General features: G+C 48.0%; 4 protein-coding genes across 13 annotated transcripts; 1 reads left to right on the forward strand and 3 right to left on the reverse strand.

Annotated features, from left to right (window-relative positions):
* Window positions 1-89: 89 nt before the first annotated feature.
* On the reverse strand, window positions 90-2754 carry LOC117639537 (protein nessun dorma). 2 transcript variants are annotated; one of them, XM_034375299.1, is made up of 9 exons: window positions 2599-2754; window positions 2193-2477; window positions 1940-2115; window positions 1769-1861; window positions 1438-1695; window positions 1206-1355; window positions 1005-1120; window positions 470-929; window positions 90-386 (listed from the first exon to the last, which is right to left on the reverse strand). In XM_034375299.1, exons 2-9 carry the CDS (start codon window positions 2433-2435, stop codon window positions 296-298), a joined length of 1587 nt encoding a protein of 528 aa, XP_034231190.1. In that variant the 5' UTR covers window positions 2436-2477; window positions 2599-2754; the 3' UTR covers window positions 90-295. The 2 variants fall into 2 exon arrangements, with proteins under 2 accessions (XP_034231190.1, XP_034231191.1); XM_034375300.1 differs by having other exon boundaries at window positions 2193-2498; window positions 2599-2662.
* Window positions 2755-3055: 301 nt separating this feature from the next.
* LOC117639418 (MPN domain-containing protein-like) lies at window positions 3056-9234 on the reverse strand. Of its 8 annotated transcripts, XM_034375043.1 has the most exons (12): window positions 8808-8993; window positions 8663-8720; window positions 8452-8553; window positions 8116-8250; window positions 7194-7340; window positions 7010-7103; window positions 6648-6930; window positions 6333-6502; window positions 6014-6262; window positions 5763-5923; window positions 5586-5678; window positions 3056-5490 (listed from the first exon to the last, which is right to left on the reverse strand). In XM_034375043.1, exons 2-12 carry the CDS (start codon window positions 8696-8698, stop codon window positions 4339-4341), a joined length of 2622 nt encoding a protein of 873 aa, XP_034230934.1. In that variant the 5' UTR covers window positions 8699-8720; window positions 8808-8993; the 3' UTR covers window positions 3056-4338. The 8 variants fall into 8 exon arrangements, with proteins under 8 accessions (XP_034230934.1, XP_034230937.1, XP_034230935.1 ...); XM_034375046.1 differs by lacking the exons at window positions 8663-8720; window positions 8808-8993 and adding an exon at window positions 9097-9234; XM_034375044.1 differs by lacking the exons at window positions 8663-8720; window positions 8808-8993 and adding an exon at window positions 9097-9234 and having other exon boundaries at window positions 8452-8556.
* Window positions 8897-10663, forward strand: LOC117639420 (pre-rRNA-processing protein TSR2 homolog). Of its 2 annotated transcripts, none has more exons than XM_034375052.1 (4): window positions 8897-9012; window positions 9811-9901; window positions 9985-10214; window positions 10297-10663. In XM_034375052.1, the coding sequence occupies exons 2-4, from the start codon at window positions 9829-9831 to the stop codon at window positions 10438-10440; spliced, it is 447 nt and encodes a 148-aa protein (XP_034230943.1). In that variant the 5' UTR covers window positions 8897-9012; window positions 9811-9828; the 3' UTR covers window positions 10441-10663. The 2 variants fall into 2 exon arrangements, with proteins under 2 accessions (XP_034230943.1, XP_034230942.1); XM_034375051.1 differs by lacking the exon at window positions 8897-9012 and adding an exon at window positions 9275-9447 and having other exon boundaries at window positions 10297-10661.
* A 97-nt stretch (window positions 10664-10760) lies between these two features.
* Window positions 10761-12429, reverse strand: LOC117639419 (venom allergen 5-like). The gene is made up of 4 exons (XM_034375050.1): window positions 12339-12429; window positions 11976-12224; window positions 11538-11669; window positions 10761-11192 (listed from the first exon to the last, which is right to left on the reverse strand). The coding sequence occupies exons 1-4, from the start codon at window positions 12348-12350 to the stop codon at window positions 10827-10829; spliced, it is 759 nt and encodes a 252-aa protein (XP_034230941.1). The 5' UTR covers window positions 12351-12429; the 3' UTR covers window positions 10761-10826.
* Between the last annotated feature and the right edge of the window lie 8850 nt (window positions 12430-21279).

A 21279-nucleotide genomic window follows, 5' to 3' on the forward strand; every position in this document is an offset into this window, starting at 1 on the left:
CGCCTTTCCACTGGGCGGCGCGGCACTGCAAGGCCGTGACATGAGGCGGCACGTTCGAATGGGGCAGGACTGAGAGAACGGAAAGAACGTCAGATTGCACATACCCGTTTATTAACCACAATTTAAACATTTTCCATTAATTAAAATTAACACATGGTAACCATTCAGACACATCATTAAAGTTTGTTAGTATGTTAAAGACATTTGCCATTTCCACAATAAAATTTAAATTAGTACAATAATATAGAGAGTAACGAGTTATCACAAATAGAGGCAGCATTCAAACACCCAGTATTTAAGCACCAACGAAATTTGACTCTCCTTTCAGCACAACATTATGCGCATTGTCGGAGAACTGCGTTTGAGATGCACTGATCTGAAGAAATCTGTGTGAAATACAGGACAGCATAACAAAATCACGTTTCAATTCACAGAAAAAGATTGTATTCAGACACATGCTTTGACTTACTTTTGAAGAAGACCAATGTCTCCTGTTTGTTCACTGCCCGCAGTCTGAGAAACAAAAATTCCAGCTTCTTTGCATTTTGCCAGAGACACCCCAATAATTTGGAGCTCAGAATTTTCATAGGCCTCTATGCCAAAAACACAGTTTCGAATATGTGAATTTTTAATGCAGACTTTAGAGCCAGAATTGCAACTGACTGCAACATGAAGTCCATCAAATTTGCACCCATCTATTAGAACAGATCCTCCACAGTTGATGACAATGCCCCGACCATCACATGACTCATCATTTGTGATAGTGCAATTGACCAACTCAACAGTTGAGTTTTTGAGAACTTGAAGACCACTTGCCACTTTGCTGATATCAAGCTTGACATTTTTTATCTTCACAACAGCATTCCTCACATTGAACAGGAAGCTATTGCTTTCTTGCCCTGATATTGTTGGAACCTCCTCCCCAATCCCTGAAAGAGAAAGCATTTAAGTACTCCTGTCAAAGTTCAATTTCATCAATTTTTGAAATTTTAATACATGCATACCTATTAAAGAAATTGATGACTCAACAATTTCATTTAATTTGTGAGTTCCTCTAGTCACTAGAATGGTGTTGCCTGACACTGCAGATTCAAAGCCGCTTTGAAGTGATGAAACGGACCTGTAGTACACCAGACAGTTCACAGTCAGAAAGCTGAGACAAATTTGAGCTCCAATATTTTATGGGAAGGAAACAAAAGCCATACACTATACGTGTATCAGCACGCATTGCTGTTTTACAGGCAGTCAAAAAGTCAATGAATTCGTCCACAGAACCACTTTCCCATACAGCGATAGCTTCGCTGTTATTCCTTTTCCTTTCCTCTTCTTCAATGAAATGTTTGATGAATATTTTCCTGGGAACAAAGAACAAAGGCAGGCAGTTTTAACTCCAGCAAACTGGTGATAAAGCAAAATCCGATTTTTAAAAATGCAGACCTCATGGAAGGATTTTCAAGGAGCTGAAGTTCAGTTAACAGGGGACTCAGCTGCAAATGCACTTCCATCAGATTGAAAGTATGACTCTGAGCCGAAGGGGATACAATGTCTTCAGCCTCCAAGCCTTCAGAACTACTTTTGTGAATCAAACCTTCCAATTCTTGTTTTTTCTCGAACAGTTTTCGAGCCTGTTCCTTGCTCCTGTGAATTTTATCCACGAGCTTTACCGGCATTGAGCTGCCACTCATTTCGTAAAACCTGTAGAAAACACACTGCTAAATTCAAAGTTTTAGGCAAACTTATTTGGCTAGAAAAGGAGAAAGAGACTCACAGATCCAGACGAGGCTTCAAATATTTGGATGGCCAATCCCCTCCCTCTGTGTCTTCGACATCCCATGGGCACCACAGATGGTTGAAAAAAAACCTGTAAGTAAAGATAAGTTAAATGAAAACTGCACTTCCTATTATCCTGAGGTACCACAGACATCTCCCTTCCCGATACCTCAACTGATCAATAAAGTTGGCCGTGTATTCAACATTCAAAAAAGGATCCTCCTGGCTTTTTGTAGGATACAGCTGAATGAGAGGCACCTCTTGTTTACCAGGAATAGATATGTTGTCCTGAACTTTCTCAACTTCAACGAATGCAGTCAGCTCTTGGAAATCCACACTCAGCACCTAAAGGAGCAATGTAAGAAATAAGTAATAGTAAAAATCTATAACTGAAATGGATAGGCAGCTACGTAAATACCTACTTTTACAAAAACAAACTTGGGAAACATGATTTTCAGCTCTTCACAAATTTGACGAGATATTTTCCACAACGCCTGCCATCCCGTAGGCTCAATGAAATTTTCAAGCGTACAGGACCACTCGTCAACAACATCAGTGACAAGAACTGGGGCACCACTCGAACAGAGAACATCTTTAAATTCCTCCAGGCGCTTCTCACGGGTTTTGTTGAAGATGTAGACACAATCAGCCATTGCAGCTGTCATGCAGCAGTAAGCAGTAACAGCAGTACACTTGTTCACTCGGTCCTGGGCAAAAACAGTAAGGACCGAAAGAGGAAAATTGTAGTCACTTTGTCAGTCTACCAGTGCAAACAAAGCATTTCGAACCACAACAGTTTATGCATTGAATTCTGTCAACTTTTCTTACAAGATAACCAATAACTATAAGATTGCACAAAATCAACAGCCAACGCAAACGGCGGGAACACAAGTGGCCAAATCGGTGTGGAGGGGGTAAAAACAAATGAGGATTTGTTATGGACTGTCAGGGCTGCCGCTATTGACGATTGAAAACGCGCAGTAACGTCAGTTTATTATTAGCTTCTAACTCATTTTTATTGGACTCTTTCATAAAAATAGCAAATGTTATAATGAGCACCCATTTTTGATTTTTAGAGTTTTAGCTAGTTTTAGCTGCCAAGTTGTTGCACGTCGATGTTTGGCTTGGCAACATTGATTAGGAGTTGATGCCTAACGAACGCCCGGTAACATGCAAGTTTACGAAGTTGTTCCAGTAACTTTAGGTTCATACATTAGAATCTAAGATCCACATTCACTTTTCCATATCCAGAGTTGCAAGGGTGTAACACAAAGTTAAAGCATAATAAGATTCTTTATCATAATTTTTTATTTGTCACAATTGATGCAACACTTCAAGCTACAATCATCATGTTTTCATGTTTTAGCAAGACAAACTACTTTATTGATTTATACACCACCTCAACTAAATAGGGGAGAATTCCGAGTCTTAAGTTTAAAATATACATTTCATGCATCACAGAAGTTGATAAAATACATAATACTTTCCATGTATCTAAAAATACACATACACATGATTCGTTTGTTAAGTGTAACTTACAATTTTATTGAGATCTTATGCTTTCAAATAGAGAGGTTGGTCAGTTATGCACACTTGTAAAAAAAAACCTAGTTCATAAATCACCTACAATAAATGCAAACAATCAAACAAAATTCTCATGAATTTTTTTGTGTCCTGAGAACTAGCAGAGGCAACACTAAACATTGTCCCAAGTTACTTGTAAAGTACAATTTTTTTAAAATATTCATTACTAAATATATTACCAGGAGGACATTTACCTTTTATCAACACAAGAAGATATTGGAAGAAGAATGTCTTTAGGGTCATGCAAAATGGTAAACAGAACTTTTATGTTTTCACAGCAACCAATCAAACTCATACACTAAAATGAATGCTATCCCTAAAACGTAAGTGCCCTCTACACCTTGCACATAGCATGATAGTCACTGGATTTTGAAAACAAGTCACAATTGTTGCCTTAACAATTATTCACAAATTTAGGAATTAAAATCACATGCCAAGCCATGATGAAACTTGCTATCAAATTTATTTCAACTTTACTGAAGAAAGAGAAGAGAAAACAAAGCCTGTGTTTGGTGCATTCTGCTGTCTCTAAGAACCACACCAATCATGAAATTGAATTAGGTACTAAAACAGTGTTCAACAAAAGCAATAAATGTTCTAAACACTCAACTAAAATTACAGTTTTAAGTCAACAATCATTGATTTAAGTACATATATAGAATATATGTTGTCATCAAAAAGAATGTTGACATTTTTGAACTTGTCAGCTTGATACGTATAAGCATAAAAAGATAAAACCACTTAAGCTTAAATACGGCAAAATATTCTCTGAAAGTCAAAGATCCACTCAGCAGCAGGTAGAGTGATTTGTCAAAACATTATCAAAAAATGCAAATAATACAGGGAAAAGGACACTTTCCAGAAAAGAATCATTAAAACTACACATTAAAATATTTTCTGCAAAATGAAGGATTACTATGTACATATGTGACAAAAAAAGATACAAATACATCATAAGTTAAAAGGCCTAAAGCATTGCTTGGTTTATCTCGTGACAACTGATGTACCATCAAGTTTAGGGATTTTTGCTGGACGTTCAGCATCACTTTCTGAAGGACTATCGTTTGAAGCTTTGCTACCATTAAGATCACTTGTGCTGTTGACGGAGGTTGAATTATTCATAGAGGATAAGTTGTTTACTGGACTTGCATTCCCTGCCGAATTATTTGTTCCTAAAACAGTATCCTCTTTGACAAAATTTGTAGAAGCCATGCAAGTTATACTGTCCACTTTTTTAAGAACATCATTATTTGATGTTTGCTGACCATTATTGCTGTTTTTTACACTACTTACAGAGCACAATGGAGTTGACATTGATGAAGATACAGATGCAACTGAGTTTAATGACTGAGATATGGAAGAAGTAGTGGACAGATGAGAAGCATGTGAGCAGGTCGAATTTGTCATAGACACACTCAAACTGTTGTTCCTAAAATTATTTGTATGTAAATTTGATCCAGTCAAATTCTTGTTACTCAGGCTGATACTTGCAAGGTTGCTTAAGTTACTAAGATTACTTATGTTACTGAGAGTGAGATTGTTGAGATTAGCAAGATTAGAAATGCTCAGATTTCCCAAACTTCCTAAATTGCTCAGATTACCCAAATTATTCAAACTACTAATAGTAGCTAAATTTGAAACATTACTTCCCGATGTGCATGTGGTTTTGCAACCCTTGTTAGTAGTGTTGTTAAGTAAATTGAGACCTAGGGGAGAGATAAACATATTTTGATTGTTCCCAGGCAAAACACTCATCAAAGATGTTCCAGCAGGCAGTTTTCCGGCAGCTAGGATGGCACTGGTCATATCAGATCCAAGGAAGAACCCTGAAGAAGAACAGTTTGTAGACGATGTTGAATTCGCTGCACTGTGGCAATTTGAATTTACTGAGTTTGAAACGGAGGTGCAAGACAAACTCTTGTTTCCCACTTGAACAGGAACCATGAGGGAAGAAGAACATGTGCTGGTGGTTGCTGTTGCGGTGGTGGTTGTGGAGGGTATGGAAGTCTCTGGTGCATAAACCTTGATATTGCCGTCACTATCACGTTCTTCTGATCCTGGAGTCACAAGTTGACGGATGTAACCCCAAAGACTTCCATCAACTTGATCCTGAGGGAATTTTGGACTGAGTGTAGCCTGTAAAGGCAATAGTTATATTAATCATGTGCACAAAATAGTGTGGCAGAGCGAACAAACTAAGAAACAACATTTAGCAAATTCCAAGAGCTTACTTTCAATTTTTCCAGGTATGTAACATCACTTTTGTATACTTGATTAAAGTCAAGAAAATCGTGCTTCTCCTTGTAAAATTCTATCAATGATGTCTATAAACAAAGAACACAGGAGTAAGAGATAACTAAGTAAACTTTTAAGTGTGATAAAACATATGTATCAATGAGATGATTTACCAGCTCTTTGACCACATCAGGATGTAGCACTGCATCCTGAGCAATCGTATAATTCATAAGCATAGGTTTCCCATACTCCAATGGCTTGTTTTCTGGGGGTGGGGCAACCCAGTAACCAACAATGCTTGACTCAACGTTAGACGTATCAGTAAAATATGGCGCTTGAAAATAAGAAAAAGCACCATTAGCTGAATGAACTTGGCTATGTCTTGACACACAAATCCACAACATTTCCTTTGCAAGATACTTACAACATATGACACCAATACAAGGCGTATAGCATGAGTCGCTTGAACCTTTCATGTGCATTTCATGGTCTAACTGTTTGTCAATGTCACGAAGAGATGGTGATGCGGGCAGCACTGGGTGAGAATGATACCAACCAACTGGAATCAAACCTCGCTGTTCTATTTCTTTCCTGATTTCTTTCTCAACCAATTGTCCATTTGCCTGATCATCTAATCGAGACCGGCAAGGAAAAGCAGTAGTGATTGTAAGATCTGCAAATTTGATAAAGCATAAAATAAAATCTCAAAATGCAACATCTTAAATAACCAAAATTACACTTACTGTGACCATTTACATCCCAATGTCCAGCTAGGTAGCCACAAACTTCAGAAGACGTCAGATGGCAATGAAAATCAACAACTAACAAAGCACTTGTGGATATTGAGACAAGAAAGGGTTGGATTTTTCCTAAGGCTGAAAATGCTGTGCATTCCACCAGCATGTTTGGGTCACTGGCAAAAGAGAAAGGGACATCCATTAGTGAAACATGGAATATGACTGTATTAATTCTTACCAGGTTATAATTATTATTTTGTTTTTCTTTTCTTTTCATTAAGAGCACAACAGACAAAAAGTAATATTTTTAAAGTCACTCACTGCATACTAGTACGGTTTCCAATGTTGTGGTGTTTTACTGGCATTCTAACATAAGGCTTTGGCAGCAGGGCTGCTGCTGCTGCAAGAGCTGTGGTTGTAGCAGTGGCTGTGGTAAGGGCCGTAGCAGCAGTAGCAGCAGCAGTGCTTGTTGCAGTGACCATCGCTGCAACTGTTGTTGTTACAGTTCCTGGAGAGGCACTTGATGTAGTTGCAGGAGCCGGTGGGGGAGGAGGCGGAGGTGGTGCTAGCATTGTGGCTTCCTTGTCTACGCCCAACTCATAATCTAAAGGATAAATCCAGGAATAAATTGATAAAGGAAATACCTATTGTTGTGCAATTAAAATTTAAATGATGATATTTACCATTAGCTTCCTCACACAATTTCTTCCTTGCCTCGTTTCTTCTGTTGATCAATATATTCTTAAGTCCGTCTAATTTTCTACCCTTGTACCGTATCTGAAGGGATAGAACAAGACCACATATAAATCTTTGAACTTATAGAGCACTAAGTAAACAAAACTTTGCTAAAAGTAAGTGGTATTTTACCGATGCCCAACCACAGCCAGACTTTTTGACAGGATTAATTATTCTTCTGCAGTTCACTGCCCATGCACTTGGAGTGATGAAAACAATATCTGTTTCTTGTGATCGAATTTTTCCATCAGATAGGAGGTCGCCAACAAATCGCTGTCCCTGAAAATCAAAGAGGCAAAGCTATGGTTAAAGTACATCACATCATACATGCTGAATAACAATAATAAGTTGAAAGAGCCCAGCTGTTTATGGGGTTTAGTCTGGTTAAGTAGAGCTGAAATTTACACTTGTCTTTGTATTTAAAATTGGCATTGAACATGTACATATAGCTAAAATAGAGACAGGTTACTGCATTGTCTTACAGAATCCAATTTTATTTCTTATGGTAGTTTGAATGACACAAGACCCAAGGGAATCATTCATGCACCTAAGCTCATCTGATGCAACAAACATAAACGATTTCATGGGCGTCCTTAGTAGACAGATAGCTTTAACATAGTTTGTATGGTGACATCTAAATATTCAACACACAGCTATCCATGTTGCGGTGCTACTAAAAAAAGATTGCAAAGCAGAGCTAAGCACAAAACACCACTTCTATTTGTGGTTATTTCTTAACACAGGACTTAGGGGTGATGATGAAAGAGGTGTTAAGCAGCTGAATGAAGAGATGGTTACACCTGCACTGGTTTCAAAATGGAAGAAAATGGGGTAGACCTAAGACCAATCCACCCGACATGCATCTAGCCTGAAACTTGCCAAGACATTGATAGCACCACACATGAATTGGTGACAGAATGTTAAGTGTTTGAAAATTGAAAGAAATTTTATATTGAATGGCAAAGGCATAGCAAGAGAAAGCAGTATCACAGCACAGGCAATAGAGCAGCAGTAGCATTGGTGGCTGTAAGAACCATGAGCACAGCTAGCTCACCATGTATTCTATAGACATTGCACCCTCTCCCGGTTCGAGCAGGCCATCCGCCATGAGCATCTGCAGAGTGATGGTGCGAGCGATGAGGCATGAACTGGGGTGGTTCTTGCGATCCCCATTGTCCTCACCTGTATCCTGCCAAGTCAATAGTGAAACTCACCTTTCCCATATGATAGTTAACATCTACCGCAAGCCTACCATCACTGCATGTTATAATTTAGAATTATTGTTTCATACAAGTGCAGAAATGAAACATCCTATAACTCTCAACTTATAAATATTGAGACTACTTAATTATAGAATAATCTTTGAAATCAATATAGACTTCATAGAAACCTCATCAATCGAGTCATCTTCTTCCCCATCTTCATCAACCTCATCCTTGTCCTCGGAGTCGTCCGTTGTTTCAGCAATTGGTTGCTGCATCACACTGCCAGGCTACTATCCAAAGATCCAAACATGACATGCCATTCATTCAAGAGCATTGGACCACCAGAACAACACAAGAGTAATAAGAAATAACGAAAATGCCTACTGCTTCACTTACTTGCGTATACATTTGAACTAAAGTACTACACAGCATTACATGAATCAAGTACCTTAAACTGTCACAATATTAAAATTTAGACGTCAAAGTATAAAAGTGACTTCTTTAATAGAGTATGGAAGCAAACGGTTTAATACAAACTTACAGTTATTGTAGGTTATGTAAAACAAAACACTGAACATTCCCGACATGATGCTAAGTGCATCTGTGTGATAAGGGACCGGTGAAATAGGGCCCCGATTTGATTAAATGATAGAGCTGTTCAAAATAAGTGAAGCACGTTTTTGACTTTCCAATTGCCACCAAGAGAGAGCACAAAGAGTTCATCAGAGAAGGTTCAATGACAGAAGGTAAGAATACGGCATCACAAACCGAATCACATGCAGAACCGTTTAAATCCGCTCAACTACAATTTAGCGCAAAGAAAAACTTACCGGAACCAAACAAGCTTATCGTGTATTGAAAAACGAAGCAGTTATGATCACTGTGCCGTCAGAAAAGTGGCAAAAAGTCAGTTTTTTGAAATCCAGAAGCGGACCTTGACGGACAAACACAAACACGAAGAGGCGAGTATTGTTCATATTCAGATTGACATATGTAAAGGATCTAGAATTCATACATTGCTATTCAAATTTTTCATATTCACGGCTCGGTGGCATGGTGGCAAGTTAGGTTAGGAGTTCTTCATGCATTTTGGAAATAAATAAACCACGATGGCTGTAGCTCCTGAAGAATTATTTCGGCATGCTGCTGGAAGAGTTTTCAATTGTTGGTCTGCTCTGCAGGTACGCCCTGTTTTTTCTTTGGATTTAATAGATAGAAAAGCTTTGTCTTTTGTGAGAGGCTGGCGACCAACATGAGTGTGTCACACTTTTAGACTGTTAAGAGGTCTTTTTTCAAAATTGAATTAAGCCTTCTGATCGTTTTTTAATCGCCTTATGTTTATGTCCTGTGGCGTTCTCACTTTGCTAACATTTGCTGACCCACTCTACATGTAACTTGGATGTTGGTGAAAGTTTCAAGCCCTCTATTTTTCCATTCAATGCATTATTATTTCAGGTTTTTGTATGAGATAAACTTAATGTGCACCTGGACCTGTGTACTCAAGCTCCAGAGGGTTCTATATATATTTCTCCATTATTTTTCAGTTGGCAGTTGAACATGGAATGGGTGGTGCAGATGGATATAACAAGGCAATGGGCATGATTGACGCTGTGGTTGAATTATTCAGGAATAAACGTAAGCATCTTCATCATTCACAACCTGAAAGAAGGTTTATGATCCTCTTTGTTTATTTTCTCAATCTTTTTGCCTTATTACAGCTGATGCTGGTTGGGATGAGGTTGCCGACATTTTAGGTGACATGATGGATGATGAGTTCAATACCATCTGTGAGGATGATTCAACAGATGAAGTCGGTTCACTTCTCTGGGAGTTTTATAAGCACTGTTGTTCTGGAGATCAAGCACTTGTGGAGCAAGAGTTAGAAAAGTTGCCCTCAGGGAATTGGCTCAACAAATGCTTAAACCAGTCTCATCCTACAGCACCACAGGTTGGTTCAAATTTTCAGTTTTGTGAAAAAATTTGGAAACAATCATCACTTTTAATTTAAATAAATTTGCCGTATTTTTTAGGATGACAGTGATGATGACGATGATGGTGATGATGCTCAGGGTGGACCTAGCACTTCTAATGGACAAAACCAAATGGATGCCGAGATGGGCCCTCAGGGAGAGGATCCTGATCCAGGCTGGACTCAAGTTAGGAGAAAGAGATAGAAATTTTCCTTGACTTAAAAATGATTATGCTTGTAATGTTTTAATTACTGGTGTGTATTTATTATTGTTTGCATTTGCTTTTGGTAAAAAGAAATCTATCAAATGCGTCGGTTGTGATGCAATTTGTGATCATACTTTATAAGGAAGGCTCTTCCAATTCCTGTTCATTTAGTTTTATTGTCACATTACAATATGAGGAAAGGAAAAATGTTAATCACTGACATTGAATTGCTTTAAATCAGTTTGATGCTGTTTACTCCTTTTTACTTTTGAAGCATCATATATGTTGCCAAATAATGATGATGAATTAAATGACATATACTTGATTTCAGTTTGTGACTTCATTTTTAAATAATGCCGTCGCATTGCTCAGGGGAACGGATCAGCTACAGGAGAGACCACATGGCGAGGAGGGAGGCTGCCGCTGCTGCCGCCACAAAAGAGAGGGACGAGGACAGCAGTGCAGCACCGGCAGTGTACATTTTCATGCCCTGCACGTTGCCCGCCGGCCCGTAGTTGCAGACGAGGTACTCCTGGGTGAATCCGTTCTCGACGTAGCTGGAGCGGCCGCAGCCGAGCAGGTTGGTCTTGGCCCACGCCATCTGCGTGAAGTGGCCCGTGCCGGAGGCGAAGTAGAAGGTGCCGTCGTGGTACGAGTACTCCTTGTACTCGTCCCACCACATGTTGACCTTCTTGAGGAGCTCCGACTGGAAGCCGGCGCTGCTGCCCGTCATGGCGATGTTTTGGCCTACCTGGATCAGGCAATCGGGCAGTGCGGGCATTGAGTTGGGCTGCCAAAGGCGTGGGGGAGGGGCAACGGGGTTTTTGTCCCCACAGAGCACCTAGACAGTCGCCTGGAAGGTAGGCAAAAATCCATATCTGCTCCTGTATGTAGATACAAAGTGCTACTCTGGGGTCCACCACTTGGTTGGGCGTATCCAAGAGCACTGTCAGGTACTGTCTGGGCCTCGGCGCCCGCCCTACACATGACCCGGCAGACTCAGCTGCACGATGAGTGGCCTACCCGCCAGGCGGCCTCGCCCCGCCGCGCAAGTACGATGGGCTGCCTACCTCACGGACTTCCCTACGACACGTACCGACCACCGCTCAACGTGCCTGCACTGGTCGTGGCCGTAGGCGCACTGGTCGGCCCAGGTCTGGGCAACCAGCTCGAGCTCCGAGTCCCACTTCATGGTCTCCATGTCCGTGGCCGACGCGAAGCCGTCCAGCTGGAAAGACGCGTAGAAGCCTCAGGTCCAAGCTGTACTGATCTCGGCACAGTGGGCCAGAAGACCGGTGGAGGCGGCCAAAACGCTAGACGCGTTTTGAGCTCCAGAGTCACTAAACAGGACTCGAACCGAGCGTATGACCCCACCAATGGATTGCTCTCCGAACGAGGAATTCATTGGTGGGGTCACACGTTCGGTTCGAGTCCCATTTAGCGACTCTGGAGCACATAACGCGTCCGAGATTTTGACCGCCTCCACCGGTCTTCTGGCCCACTGTGCTCGGGGCTGGCGCGGTGAGCGCGGTACCTCCCCGTTGGCGAGCTGCCTCCGCAACTTGTTGTGCTCGTTGAGGATGTCGTCCTTCTCGGAGGCGCTCAGCCCGTTGGCGTCCTTGGAGCACTTGGCGGCCGGCCCGGAGCCCGGCTTGAACTTGCAGGCCGTGTGCGAGCCGCCGGGGCAGGACGGCAGCTGGCAGTAGTCGACGGCCGCCACCACGGCCATGTGCAGGTGCAGCAGCACCAGCAGCCGCGCCAGCCGGAACCACCAGGGCGACACCTGGCGGGGCGAGAATGACGCGGCGCTTAGGGCATTGCATGGGATGGGGCCGCACAGTGGGCCGCCGTGCAGTTCAGCCGGGTAGTTCCCGCTGGAGCGCAGTGCTTTCTTTACCTCGGGGGTCATCGTTTCAAGTGCAGTGTAACACAGCCCGGTGCAGGCTGGGTGCGGGGTGCTGCGCCTGACCGGTGCTATTCAGTGCAATTCGACTATAGACGCCATGGCAACCGCGGCCACTGCGAGCAACTACCAGCCGCTGGCTGGCCCGGGGATTGGCACACAATTTGAGTCCCAAAGCAGAGGAAGCAGTGTCTGGCAATGTCGCACATCAGGCGGACGTAACTAACACTCCTTGAGCTGCGCAGTCTTCAAAGGACTCAAATCACATGCCATTATAGTGCCATGCTGTGTGATTGCTTGGTTCTACTTGAGGACTGTTGGGGCCGAAAAACGTGCCCGCCTCAACTGGTCATCGTCCCTCCACTGTGAATCGGACTCCGGAAAGCAGACTGATTCCGAGAGTCGTTTTCGTCGCTCTGTCTCCCTCGCACTCATGGGGCGCCCCCGCGTAGGTGCGAGAGAGACAGAGCGACGAAAACGACTTTCGGAGTCAGTCTGCTGTCGCCCTGTGGGTGGACGCGGCCGGTGAGAACTTTTCAATGAGGATGAGGGCATTGGAGTCCCTGACCACGCGGCCGTCCACGACAGCACAGTGCGAGGTCGGAACAGACTTGGCCGCTTGGCCGTTACAGGGGTCGTATTTACCAGTAAGCTAGGTGATAGGGTAAGTAGAAGACGTAAGGCAAAGTAATATATAGTATATTAGGAGTATATAGGGCGAAATTGTGGTAATATGCGGAAGTAATTATGGTAATCGGTTTAGTACCATTAGCACCTGCGCTAACGCGTTAGAGTTTTGGCCGACGGCCTCGGCCAGTGACGGGCAGCACGTGACTTGGGGGCTGTGCTCGCCTCAGTTGGTCAGGACAGGGCGGCCTGGGGGGGGGCAACGCGCCTTGTGCCGTTCGGACAGCGGCTGATTCCGAGCAGTCGTTTTCGCGCTACTGCTCTCAGGCGCACTCACGGGGGCCGTTCGGGTGCGGGAGGCGGAGGCAAAACGACCTCGGAATCTGTCCCCGGACCCCGAGGCCGTTGGCAAGGTACCGCGTGTGCTCGCCTCTCATTTCCATACGGCGTCGCTTTGGAATGGCGGCACCAAGATTCCTCGGACCCCAGGCGATACCCCAGGCTACGTGACTACGGGGTGAGTGATCCTAATTTCAAATTGAAGGGCCACCGCCTAGGCCAACGCCCGGCCAACGCCCCGCCGCGTTCGGTGCCGTTCGGAAACACAGCGGACTGATTCCGAGAGTCGTTTTCGTCGCTCTGTCTCTCTCGCACTCACGGGGCGTCCCGTTCGGGTGCGAGAGAGACAGAGCGACGAAAACGACTCTCGGAATCAGTGTGAGCGGATCCCGAAGGCCGAATGTGGACGAAGGTACCGCGTGTGACCGACCTCCCTCATTTCCATACGGCTCGCTTTGGAATGTGGCGCGCACCAAAGATTCCCTCGGTACCCCAGGGTATACCCCAGGGTACGTGATACGGGTAAGTGATTAATTTAATATTTGGAGAGGCCCACAGTGCACAGTGCGGCCCACAGTGCGCCGGTAACGATGTGTGTTTGAATGCGGCCATAACTCACGGGGCGGTGTGTCCCACCGTGGATCAAGGCCACCAAGGTGGGGAAATGCACCGCACAGGGGGATGTGTCCGTCGGGGACGCACAGTGGGCCAGAAGGCCGGAGGAGGTGGCCGAAACTCTAGTCGCGTTTTGAGCTCCAGAGTCGCTAAACAGGACTCGAACCGAACGTGTGACCCCACCAAAGGATTGCTCTCCGAACGAGGAATCCATTGGTGGGGCCACACGTACGGTTCGAGTCCTGTTTAGGAATCTGGGATTTTGACCGCCTCCAACAGTCATCTGGTCCACTGTGAGACGCAAAGGAGGCAAAAACTACAGCAGGCTCAGAAAGGTTGCTTATCTCTGCCTAACCGCCGTAGGCAATGCTTTTGGCTCTCGAAAATTTACCTAGTTGGCAGGCTGAGGTTGGCTGTCACTTCATGGTGCATCGTGGAAATTTATCTAAACTCTATTTTTGGGGGGATTTTTAAGAAATGACGAGCTTTCAAATGGACGTTATTTAACACCCTTTGACAAGGCGACGCGTTTGCCGCGCCCTACGGTGCCTCTCCCTTGGAGAAACGGACGGGCAGCCACGCCCGACTTCCACCTGGAGAAGATAGCAGGACTAAAAAAAGGGAAAAACTACAGTGCACTGCCGCTGCTAAACTGCTACGTGGTCATGCGGTCATTACGTGCAAAGATGTGGTGCGAATGGCGGCGCCGCGGCGAGCCGCTTCGCTTTTTTATTTATATAAATATCGTTCTCTCTCCTTTTTTTTTTTGCGGCGCACTTTCATTCACACAGGTGAATCTCTTTCTCTCCTCCTTCCTTCGAGTAAGGTGAGGGAGAAGGGAAGAGAGTTTTTTGTTGTTTCGTTGACGACAAACGCCCCGGCGTTGTTAACACGTTTTACCGCCACTTAGGTAAGTCGAGGCGAGTCGACCCTTCGCACCTCGCGCCCCGCTTCGCCTGCGGACTGATTCCGAGTGTCGGTTTTGGTCGCTCTGTCTCTCTCGCACCCGGACGGGACGCCCCATGAGTGCGAGAGAGACAGACTCGGAATCAGGCGGCGGGCTTCACACCGCGGCCCTTCTCATAATTAGGGGACGCCCCCTGTCATTTCCCCGCCGGAAGGGCTGAAGGGTCGAAGGGGCCGCAGCGTGGAGGCTCCATGACACACCGCCCCGCCCCGCCCCAACCCCACCCCGCCCCACCCCACCCCGCCCGACAGAAGATATTCCAAATACTCGGACACAGCGCGGTGGGAGCGTGCCAGCCACATGAGTAGGCGAAAATTCCCACGATGTAAGGATAGCCAACTTCAGCCTGTCAACTACTGTAGACTTTGCTCTCGAAAGGTCGTCTCAAAGGCAGGCTGATCACAGTGGGTCAGAAGGCCGGTTGGAGGCGATCGAAATTCTAGACGCGTTTTGAGCTGCAAAGTTGCTAAACAGGACTCGAACCGAACGTGTGACCCCACCAATGGATTGCTCTCCGAACGAGGAATCCATTGGTGGGGTCACACGTTTGGTTCGAGTCCTGTTTAGCGACTCTGGAGCTCAAAACGCGTCTAGAGTTTTGGCCGCCTCCACCGGTCTTCTGGCCCACTGGGCGTCCTCAGCGACGCGCGTTCTCCTTGCCCGGCTTAATCTGAGCGCGAGACGCGAGCGAGTAAATAACGTGGCTAAACGGCGTGGCCGCTCGCGGGCGGACGACGTACGTCCTGCGCACCGCCGCCAACACCATCCAGGCCGGCCGGCCGGAGGCACGCCACGCCAGAGGCAGCCAGAGGCCACACTGCTGAGCAGGACGCTGTTGCATTTCGCAAGTTATCCGGCGCCGCAGGCTCCCCTCCCCTTTTCTACGCCCACCGCCTTAAACCAAGAAAAAAGGAACGCTGTGTTTACCAGCGGAAATCTCTCTCTCTCCCTCTCCGCCGTAAATGAATGGAGTCACGGCAAGGGGCTGGCCGGGCTGGCCGGGCCGCTACGACCACGACGGGACAGTTTAACGGTGCCGGCGACGAGTTCAAGGATGGCTGTGTCGTCACCGCGCCGCGCTTTTCGGGTTTTCGAGCTGCTGCAACCAATATACCTACTGAACCGGAAATCCCACCCACCACCTCCCCGACAAGTGTAGACTGCACTGTGAGAAAAAAGTACGGAAAAAGTACGGAACATGTCTGGTCAATGATTTGCCTGGACCGTCCGTACTTGCCAACTACGGAACGTTCCGTGCCCATTTACATGGGTTCATATGGAGCAAGTACGGAACGTTCCGTACTTTTCTCCGTACCTCCGTACTATATTTTTCTGTACCATTTCCGTACAAAAGTACGGAATTTTTTACAGTGTGACTGAGAGTCGTTTTCGTGGCTCTGTCTCTCTCGCAGCTAAGCGGGGAGCTCCATGAGTGTGAGAGAGACAGAGCCACGAAAACGGCTCTCTGGATCAGTCAGCAGGTTGGCCAAGGCGCGACAAGGCTGGCAAGCCCAGCGGCGAGCGACGATCATGTGTGGTCTAGCCCTTAATGGTAATGGTAATGGCAGGGTAGGCAACCCCTCCGCCGCGGCGACGCACCGCCGCCCAGCGGGTTGCCTATCACAGCGTCGCAGGCGGTGTCCCAGTGCGGTAACGCGGACCGCCCTGCCCGGGTCCATCACTCATTCCAGCCACGCCACCGGTAATTTCACTTGCGAAGTCGCACGTATCCCCCCCCCCCCCCCCGGTGCTTCCTGTCAACGCCGTGCCCGGTGCAGTGGCGTACGAATGCCTTCGTTTGACAAAGCCAGTCCGGGCCACAGGGCTCTCTGACGGAACCAGCCCGAACAACAGTGCGTCTGTGCTCACTAGTTATTTTGCGTCCGTCGATAACGTATCGCAGGTCTGCAGACGCTGATGCCGGGGGTCGTTTTCGTCGCTCTGTCTCCCTCGCACTCACGAGGCATCCCGTTTGGGTGCGAGAGAGACAGAGCGACGAAAACGACTCGGAATGAGACACGTGAGTGCATGGGGTTCACGGGGTTCCCATGCGTGACGCACACTGTCCGGAGGCCGCCCCATTCCTTGCTGGACAGTGGCCGGCCTGTCGTCGTCGCGGTCAGTCCCTCCTTGTCGCACTCATGGAGTGGCACGCCGGCGAGGGGGCCGGGGAGAAGGGCTTCGATGGGGAAGCCGAGATTGGAGGGGGAGGGGGTAAACGAGGGGGTAGGAAGGAAGCTCAGGCTGTTGGTATGTCTGTCTGTCTGTCTGTCTGTCCTGTCTGTATGTCTGTCTGTCTGTGTGTCAGTATGCCATAGTGCGTAACGTCTGTGTCTGTCTGTGTGAGTACGTCTCTGTTGTCTCCAAGTCAGTTATGTGAGTGAATGTCAGTCTGTCTATCTGCTGGAATCAGACTGCACATATGTGCCATGTCCTGCCCTCTCTGTGCAGCGCCTTGTGTGTGTGTGTGTGTGTGTGTGTGTGTGTGTGTGTGTGTGTGTGTGTGTAACTGCAAGTGAAAAGCATGAGACGCTGCGGTGGCCCTTCCTTGCTTGTTTGCGTGTAATTAGGCCCCGATTAACCACGTTACTGTGTGTGTGTGTGTGTGTGTATAGGTGTGTGTGTGTGTATGTTAGTGTGAGTGAGAGTGAGGGTGTGTGTGCGCGTGTGTGTCGAATCGGCCCCGCGCTGCAGAGAGATGGAGAGGAAACAGCATGCGACGCTTTGGACACGACACCTGTCCTGGCAGCCTGCCGGTGTGTGTACGACTTGCAGGACGTCGGCGCGGCTGGGCTCTCACTTTCGACGACGCAGGACTGCCCAGTCCCTCGCACCTCGGTGTGTGAGTGACTCTGTGTTTGAGTGTGTGTGTGTGTGTGTGTGTGTGTGTGTCCATTTTCCTCTCGTTTAATAAGGCCGTTTCGCAATGTCTGGAAGGCCGTGGTCATGAAGCCAAGTGGTCCAACCAAACGGCCTGGAGCCGAATTGCCCCCGAAATGGACTGGCTTTGGCCGGAAATCCGCGAGGAGCGAGGGAACGGGACCAGAGTCTGCAGAGGGAAGTCCGGCCCTCCGTGTCCAACGAGACGACCAACGAGACGACACACGCAACGCCGCCGAGTGCGATGCTGCGACATTCGCCCACTCTAAATGTTGTACAGTGAAGATTCTCCATATTGTGGTGAAAATGTTCCATATTATGGTGAAAATGTTCCATATTATGGTGAAAATGTTCCATATAGTGGAGAAAACGTTCCATATTATGGTGAAAATGTTCCATATCATGGTGGTGCAGCTGACTTCGTAACATACCATTAAGACTTCACTGTACCTTATATAGATATTTTGACGAATTTTGTTGGTATTATGGAGAAAATCTCCACCATAATAGGTTGGTGCAGCCTTTCACCGTAAGACATTTACAGTGTCCGCGGCGCCTTTCACATTGTTGTTGTTGCTGTCGATTTTTCGTTTTTGTCGCAGCCGATTACTCGTTGATGGTCGGTCGCCTTATCACACAGTGCGGTCGCACCGAGTGAGTCGACACGCGAGGAAATGGGATAAAAACATAAACAAGACGATTGCGGTGCGGTCACTTTTAGCAAAACGGCCGTGGGGGTTTTCTTTCTTCGGACGCTTGGCCGCGCCGTCGGCATGCTGCATCGCCGCATTGCTGCACCGCGCACCGATTCCGAGAGTCGTTTTCGTCGCTCTGTCTCTCTCGCACTCATGGGCCGTCCCGTGCAGGTGCGAGAGAGACAGAGCGACGACAACGACTCTCGGGATGCGGGGATGTGACGCGTGCGGAGGCGGGATTGCCCGGCCGCCTTCTGGACTTCCCCGCGTCGCCGCCGCGTTCGACGGCGGTAGGAAGCGGATCGCCAACGGGAATGGCACTGATAACGACGCTAATAGCAATAATAACAACAATCATAAACTGCAATAAATGGAATAAACGGAGAGGGCCGGTAGCGCGGCGAGCGGCAGTGGTCTCGCCGCCGCACACCGATCGCCTGTCACGTCACGAACATCATGCATCACCGCAGGCCACATGTTGCATAGACTTTTCTGGGGCGGGGCGGGGCGGGGCGGGGCGGCCGGCAGATGTTTTCCGCGATGTGGCAAAATGTCCGCGGCGGGCTGAGCCAGTGCCTTGCCTTCTTGTCCCGCGGGGGGTCCATCAAGTCACGATAAGCGACCAATGGACGTCGCTGCTGCTTAACTCATCGCCCCGATGACACATCCACGTCTGTCTCTGTCGCGCCGGCCGCCGTGTGTGTTCCCCGATGACAGTGGCAGTCGGCGGACTTGAAAGAGAAAAAGAGAGGCCACGCGTCCATCTTTCGTTTTCGTTTTTGTTTTTGTTTGCCGTCGCGCTATTGGTTGCGTCATGCCGTGGTCGGTCATGTCTCGGGGGTCGCGGTGTGGGCGTGCTTGGGCCTGGCTGGGGCGTCAGCTTGTTTGGACTGTCAGGTGGGATCGTTGCAGAGGTAACTAAATCGGCCAATGAAACACAGGAAGTGGCATTAAAACGATGCAAATGTTGGAAATAATTTTTCATTGCGCTGACTGCGCCGTCAAAGCACACTCATTCTGCCGCGTTCTATAACTCCGACCAGAAAACGAAGACCCCCGGGTTCTCGCAGTCCAGCCGCCTCCGCCTCGGCCAGGCTACCACTGCAGTGGTCAAAGACCGTGAAAACTCGAGGTCTCCGTCTTCTGGACTTTTCGCTGAATATTGTTCCCAATAATTTTGCTGTGTACGTAATACGGTGTGACTGCACTGCAAGGTTCGCGATGATCCCTCCGTTCAAGCCTCACAGGCCTTCCTCCCAGGCCCTGCTTTGGCACTTCCCCCCCTCGCGAGTCGTTCCTTCGCCCTGTCTCTGTCGCACTCGCGGGGCGACGCGGCGACCCCACGGCGGTGCGAGAGAGACAGCCTGCTGGTCGGAGTGTCCTCTAATTGGCGGACGTCCTTTGCTTATTCGCAGGCGGAGGTCGTGACGGTGACGCCATGTCGATCGTCGTCGTGGGAATAACGCAGCAGACTGATTCCGAGAGTCGTTTTCGTCGCTCTGTCGCTCTCGCACCTGCACGGGACGGCCCATGAGTGCGAGAGAGACAGAGCGACGAAAACGACTCTCGGAATCAGTGTGCAGATTGCGTTGCCCGCAGAGTCACAGCGTCCCGGCCGGTCGCGGCGCGGAGGGTCACACGGAAGCCGGCCGCTTGGCGGTTATGAAGCGCGTGATGGGCCTCGCCGTGCTTCGCCAGGCTTCACTGGACACAGCAGTCTCATTCCGAGAGTCGTTCTCGTCGCTCTGTCTCTCTCGCACTTGCAGGGGATGACCCATGAGTGCGAGAGAGACAGAGCGACGAGAACGACTCTGGGAAGCAGCCGCCGCCTTTCATGGCATATTGTTTCCAGCGCCTGGAATGGCACGGCAGAGCGGCACGCCACTGTCTCTCTCGCTCGCACCCCTAAGAGACGCGCCGCACAGTGGGCCAGAAGCCGGCGGCGGCGGCGGCCAAAGTTCTAGACGCGTTTTGAGCTCCAGAGTCGCTGAACAGGACTCGAACCGAACGTGTGACCCCACCAATGGATTCCTCGTTCGGAGAGCAATCCATTGGTGGGGTCACACGTTCGGTTCGAGTCCCATTTAGCGACTCTGGAGCTCAAAACGCGTCCAGAATTTTGGCCGCCTCCGCCGGTTTCTGGCCCACTGTGCGCCGCAGCGCGAGCGCGAGGAAGACAGCAGCACAGGACGCAAACTGTAACAATCGAACGGTCTTCCGACACGCAATTACCCAACGCGTCCTGGCGTCCTGCCGCAGCGCTACGCCATCGACTGAAGGGGGTCACCGGGTCTCGGAAACGCGGCGAACGGACTCGATGTGGACCATGTGGACCGGCACGGCACGGCACCCGAAAAGATGCCGCTTTTATGGCGATGCTGCGGTGACACTCGCCCGGTTCCATCCGCCTTCCGCGTGCCTCCGGGCAGACTGATGCCGAGAGTCGTTTTCGTCGCTCTGTCTCTCTCGCACTCATGAGGCGTCCCGTTCGGGTGCGAGAGAGACAGAGCGACGATTTTCCACCCCCACCTGTACACGTATAGTCAGGGTGAAGGATTTACCAGTGCAGCAAGGATTTGCGGGCTGTGCAGGCAGAGGATGTTGTTTATTGCCGGGGATGTTGTTGTTGGTTGTTGCTTTTTACGAAAGGCTTTCGCGCTGCAGCCGGTGCGCCGCGGTGCGCGCGTCCTCGGGGAATCTCTTCGTCGGTGGCCTCCGCTCTGCGCTTCGCTTCAAGAAAAACAGTGGTCACTTTTCGGTCGGAAAGGAAGCTGTTCGCGGAGTGCGGTGCGCGCGAGAAAGGAACGGATTG

This window comes from Thrips palmi, unplaced genomic scaffold (assembly GCF_012932325.1).
Source record: "Thrips palmi isolate BJ-2018 unplaced genomic scaffold, TpBJ-2018v1 HiC_scaffold_11, whole genome shotgun sequence".
In the NCBI taxonomy this organism is placed as follows: Eukaryota; Metazoa; Arthropoda; class Insecta; order Thysanoptera; family Thripidae; genus Thrips; species Thrips palmi.

Coding starts and splice junctions, on each gene's coding strand:
- LOC117639537 (XM_034375299.1), bottom strand. CDS start 2,435: ATGACAGCTGCAATGGCTGATTGTGTCTACATCTTCAACAAAACCCGT. Junction 2,116..2,192: donor CCAAGTTTGTTTTTGTAAAA/GTAGGTATTTAC, acceptor TTGCTCCTTTAG/GTGCTGAGTGTGGATTTCCA. Junction 930..1,004: donor GTCATCAATTTCTTTAATAG/GTATGCATGTAT, acceptor TTTCTCTTTCAG/GGATTGGGGAGGAGGTTCCA.
- LOC117639418 (XM_034375043.1), bottom strand. CDS start 8,698: ATGCTGTGTAGTACTTTAGTTCAAATGTATACGCAA. Junction 6,503..6,647: donor GGAAACCGTACTAGTATGCA/GTGAGTGACTTT, acceptor CTCTTTTGCCAG/TGACCCAAACATGCTGGTGG. Junction 5,491..5,585: donor CATACCTGGAAAAATTGAAA/GTAAGCTCTTGG, acceptor TTGCCTTTACAG/GCTACACTCAGTCCAAAATT.
- LOC117639420 (XM_034375051.1), top strand. CDS start 9,376: ATGGCTGTAGCTCCTGAAGAATTATTTCGGCATGCTGCTGGAAGAGTT. Junction 9,448..9,810: donor ATTGTTGGTCTGCTCTGCAG/GTACGCCCTGTT, acceptor ATTATTTTTCAG/TTGGCAGTTGAACATGGAAT. Junction 10,215..10,296: donor CTCATCCTACAGCACCACAG/GTTGGTTCAAAT, acceptor CGTATTTTTTAG/GATGACAGTGATGATGACGA.
- LOC117639419 (XM_034375050.1), bottom strand. Junction 11,670..11,975: donor GGCAGCTCGCCAACGGGGAG/GTACCGCGCTCA, acceptor GCGTCTTTCCAG/CTGGACGGCTTCGCGTCGGC. Junction 11,193..11,537: donor GGCACGTTGAGCGGTGGTCG/GTACGTGTCGTA, acceptor TGCCTGATCCAG/GTAGGCCAAAACATCGCCAT.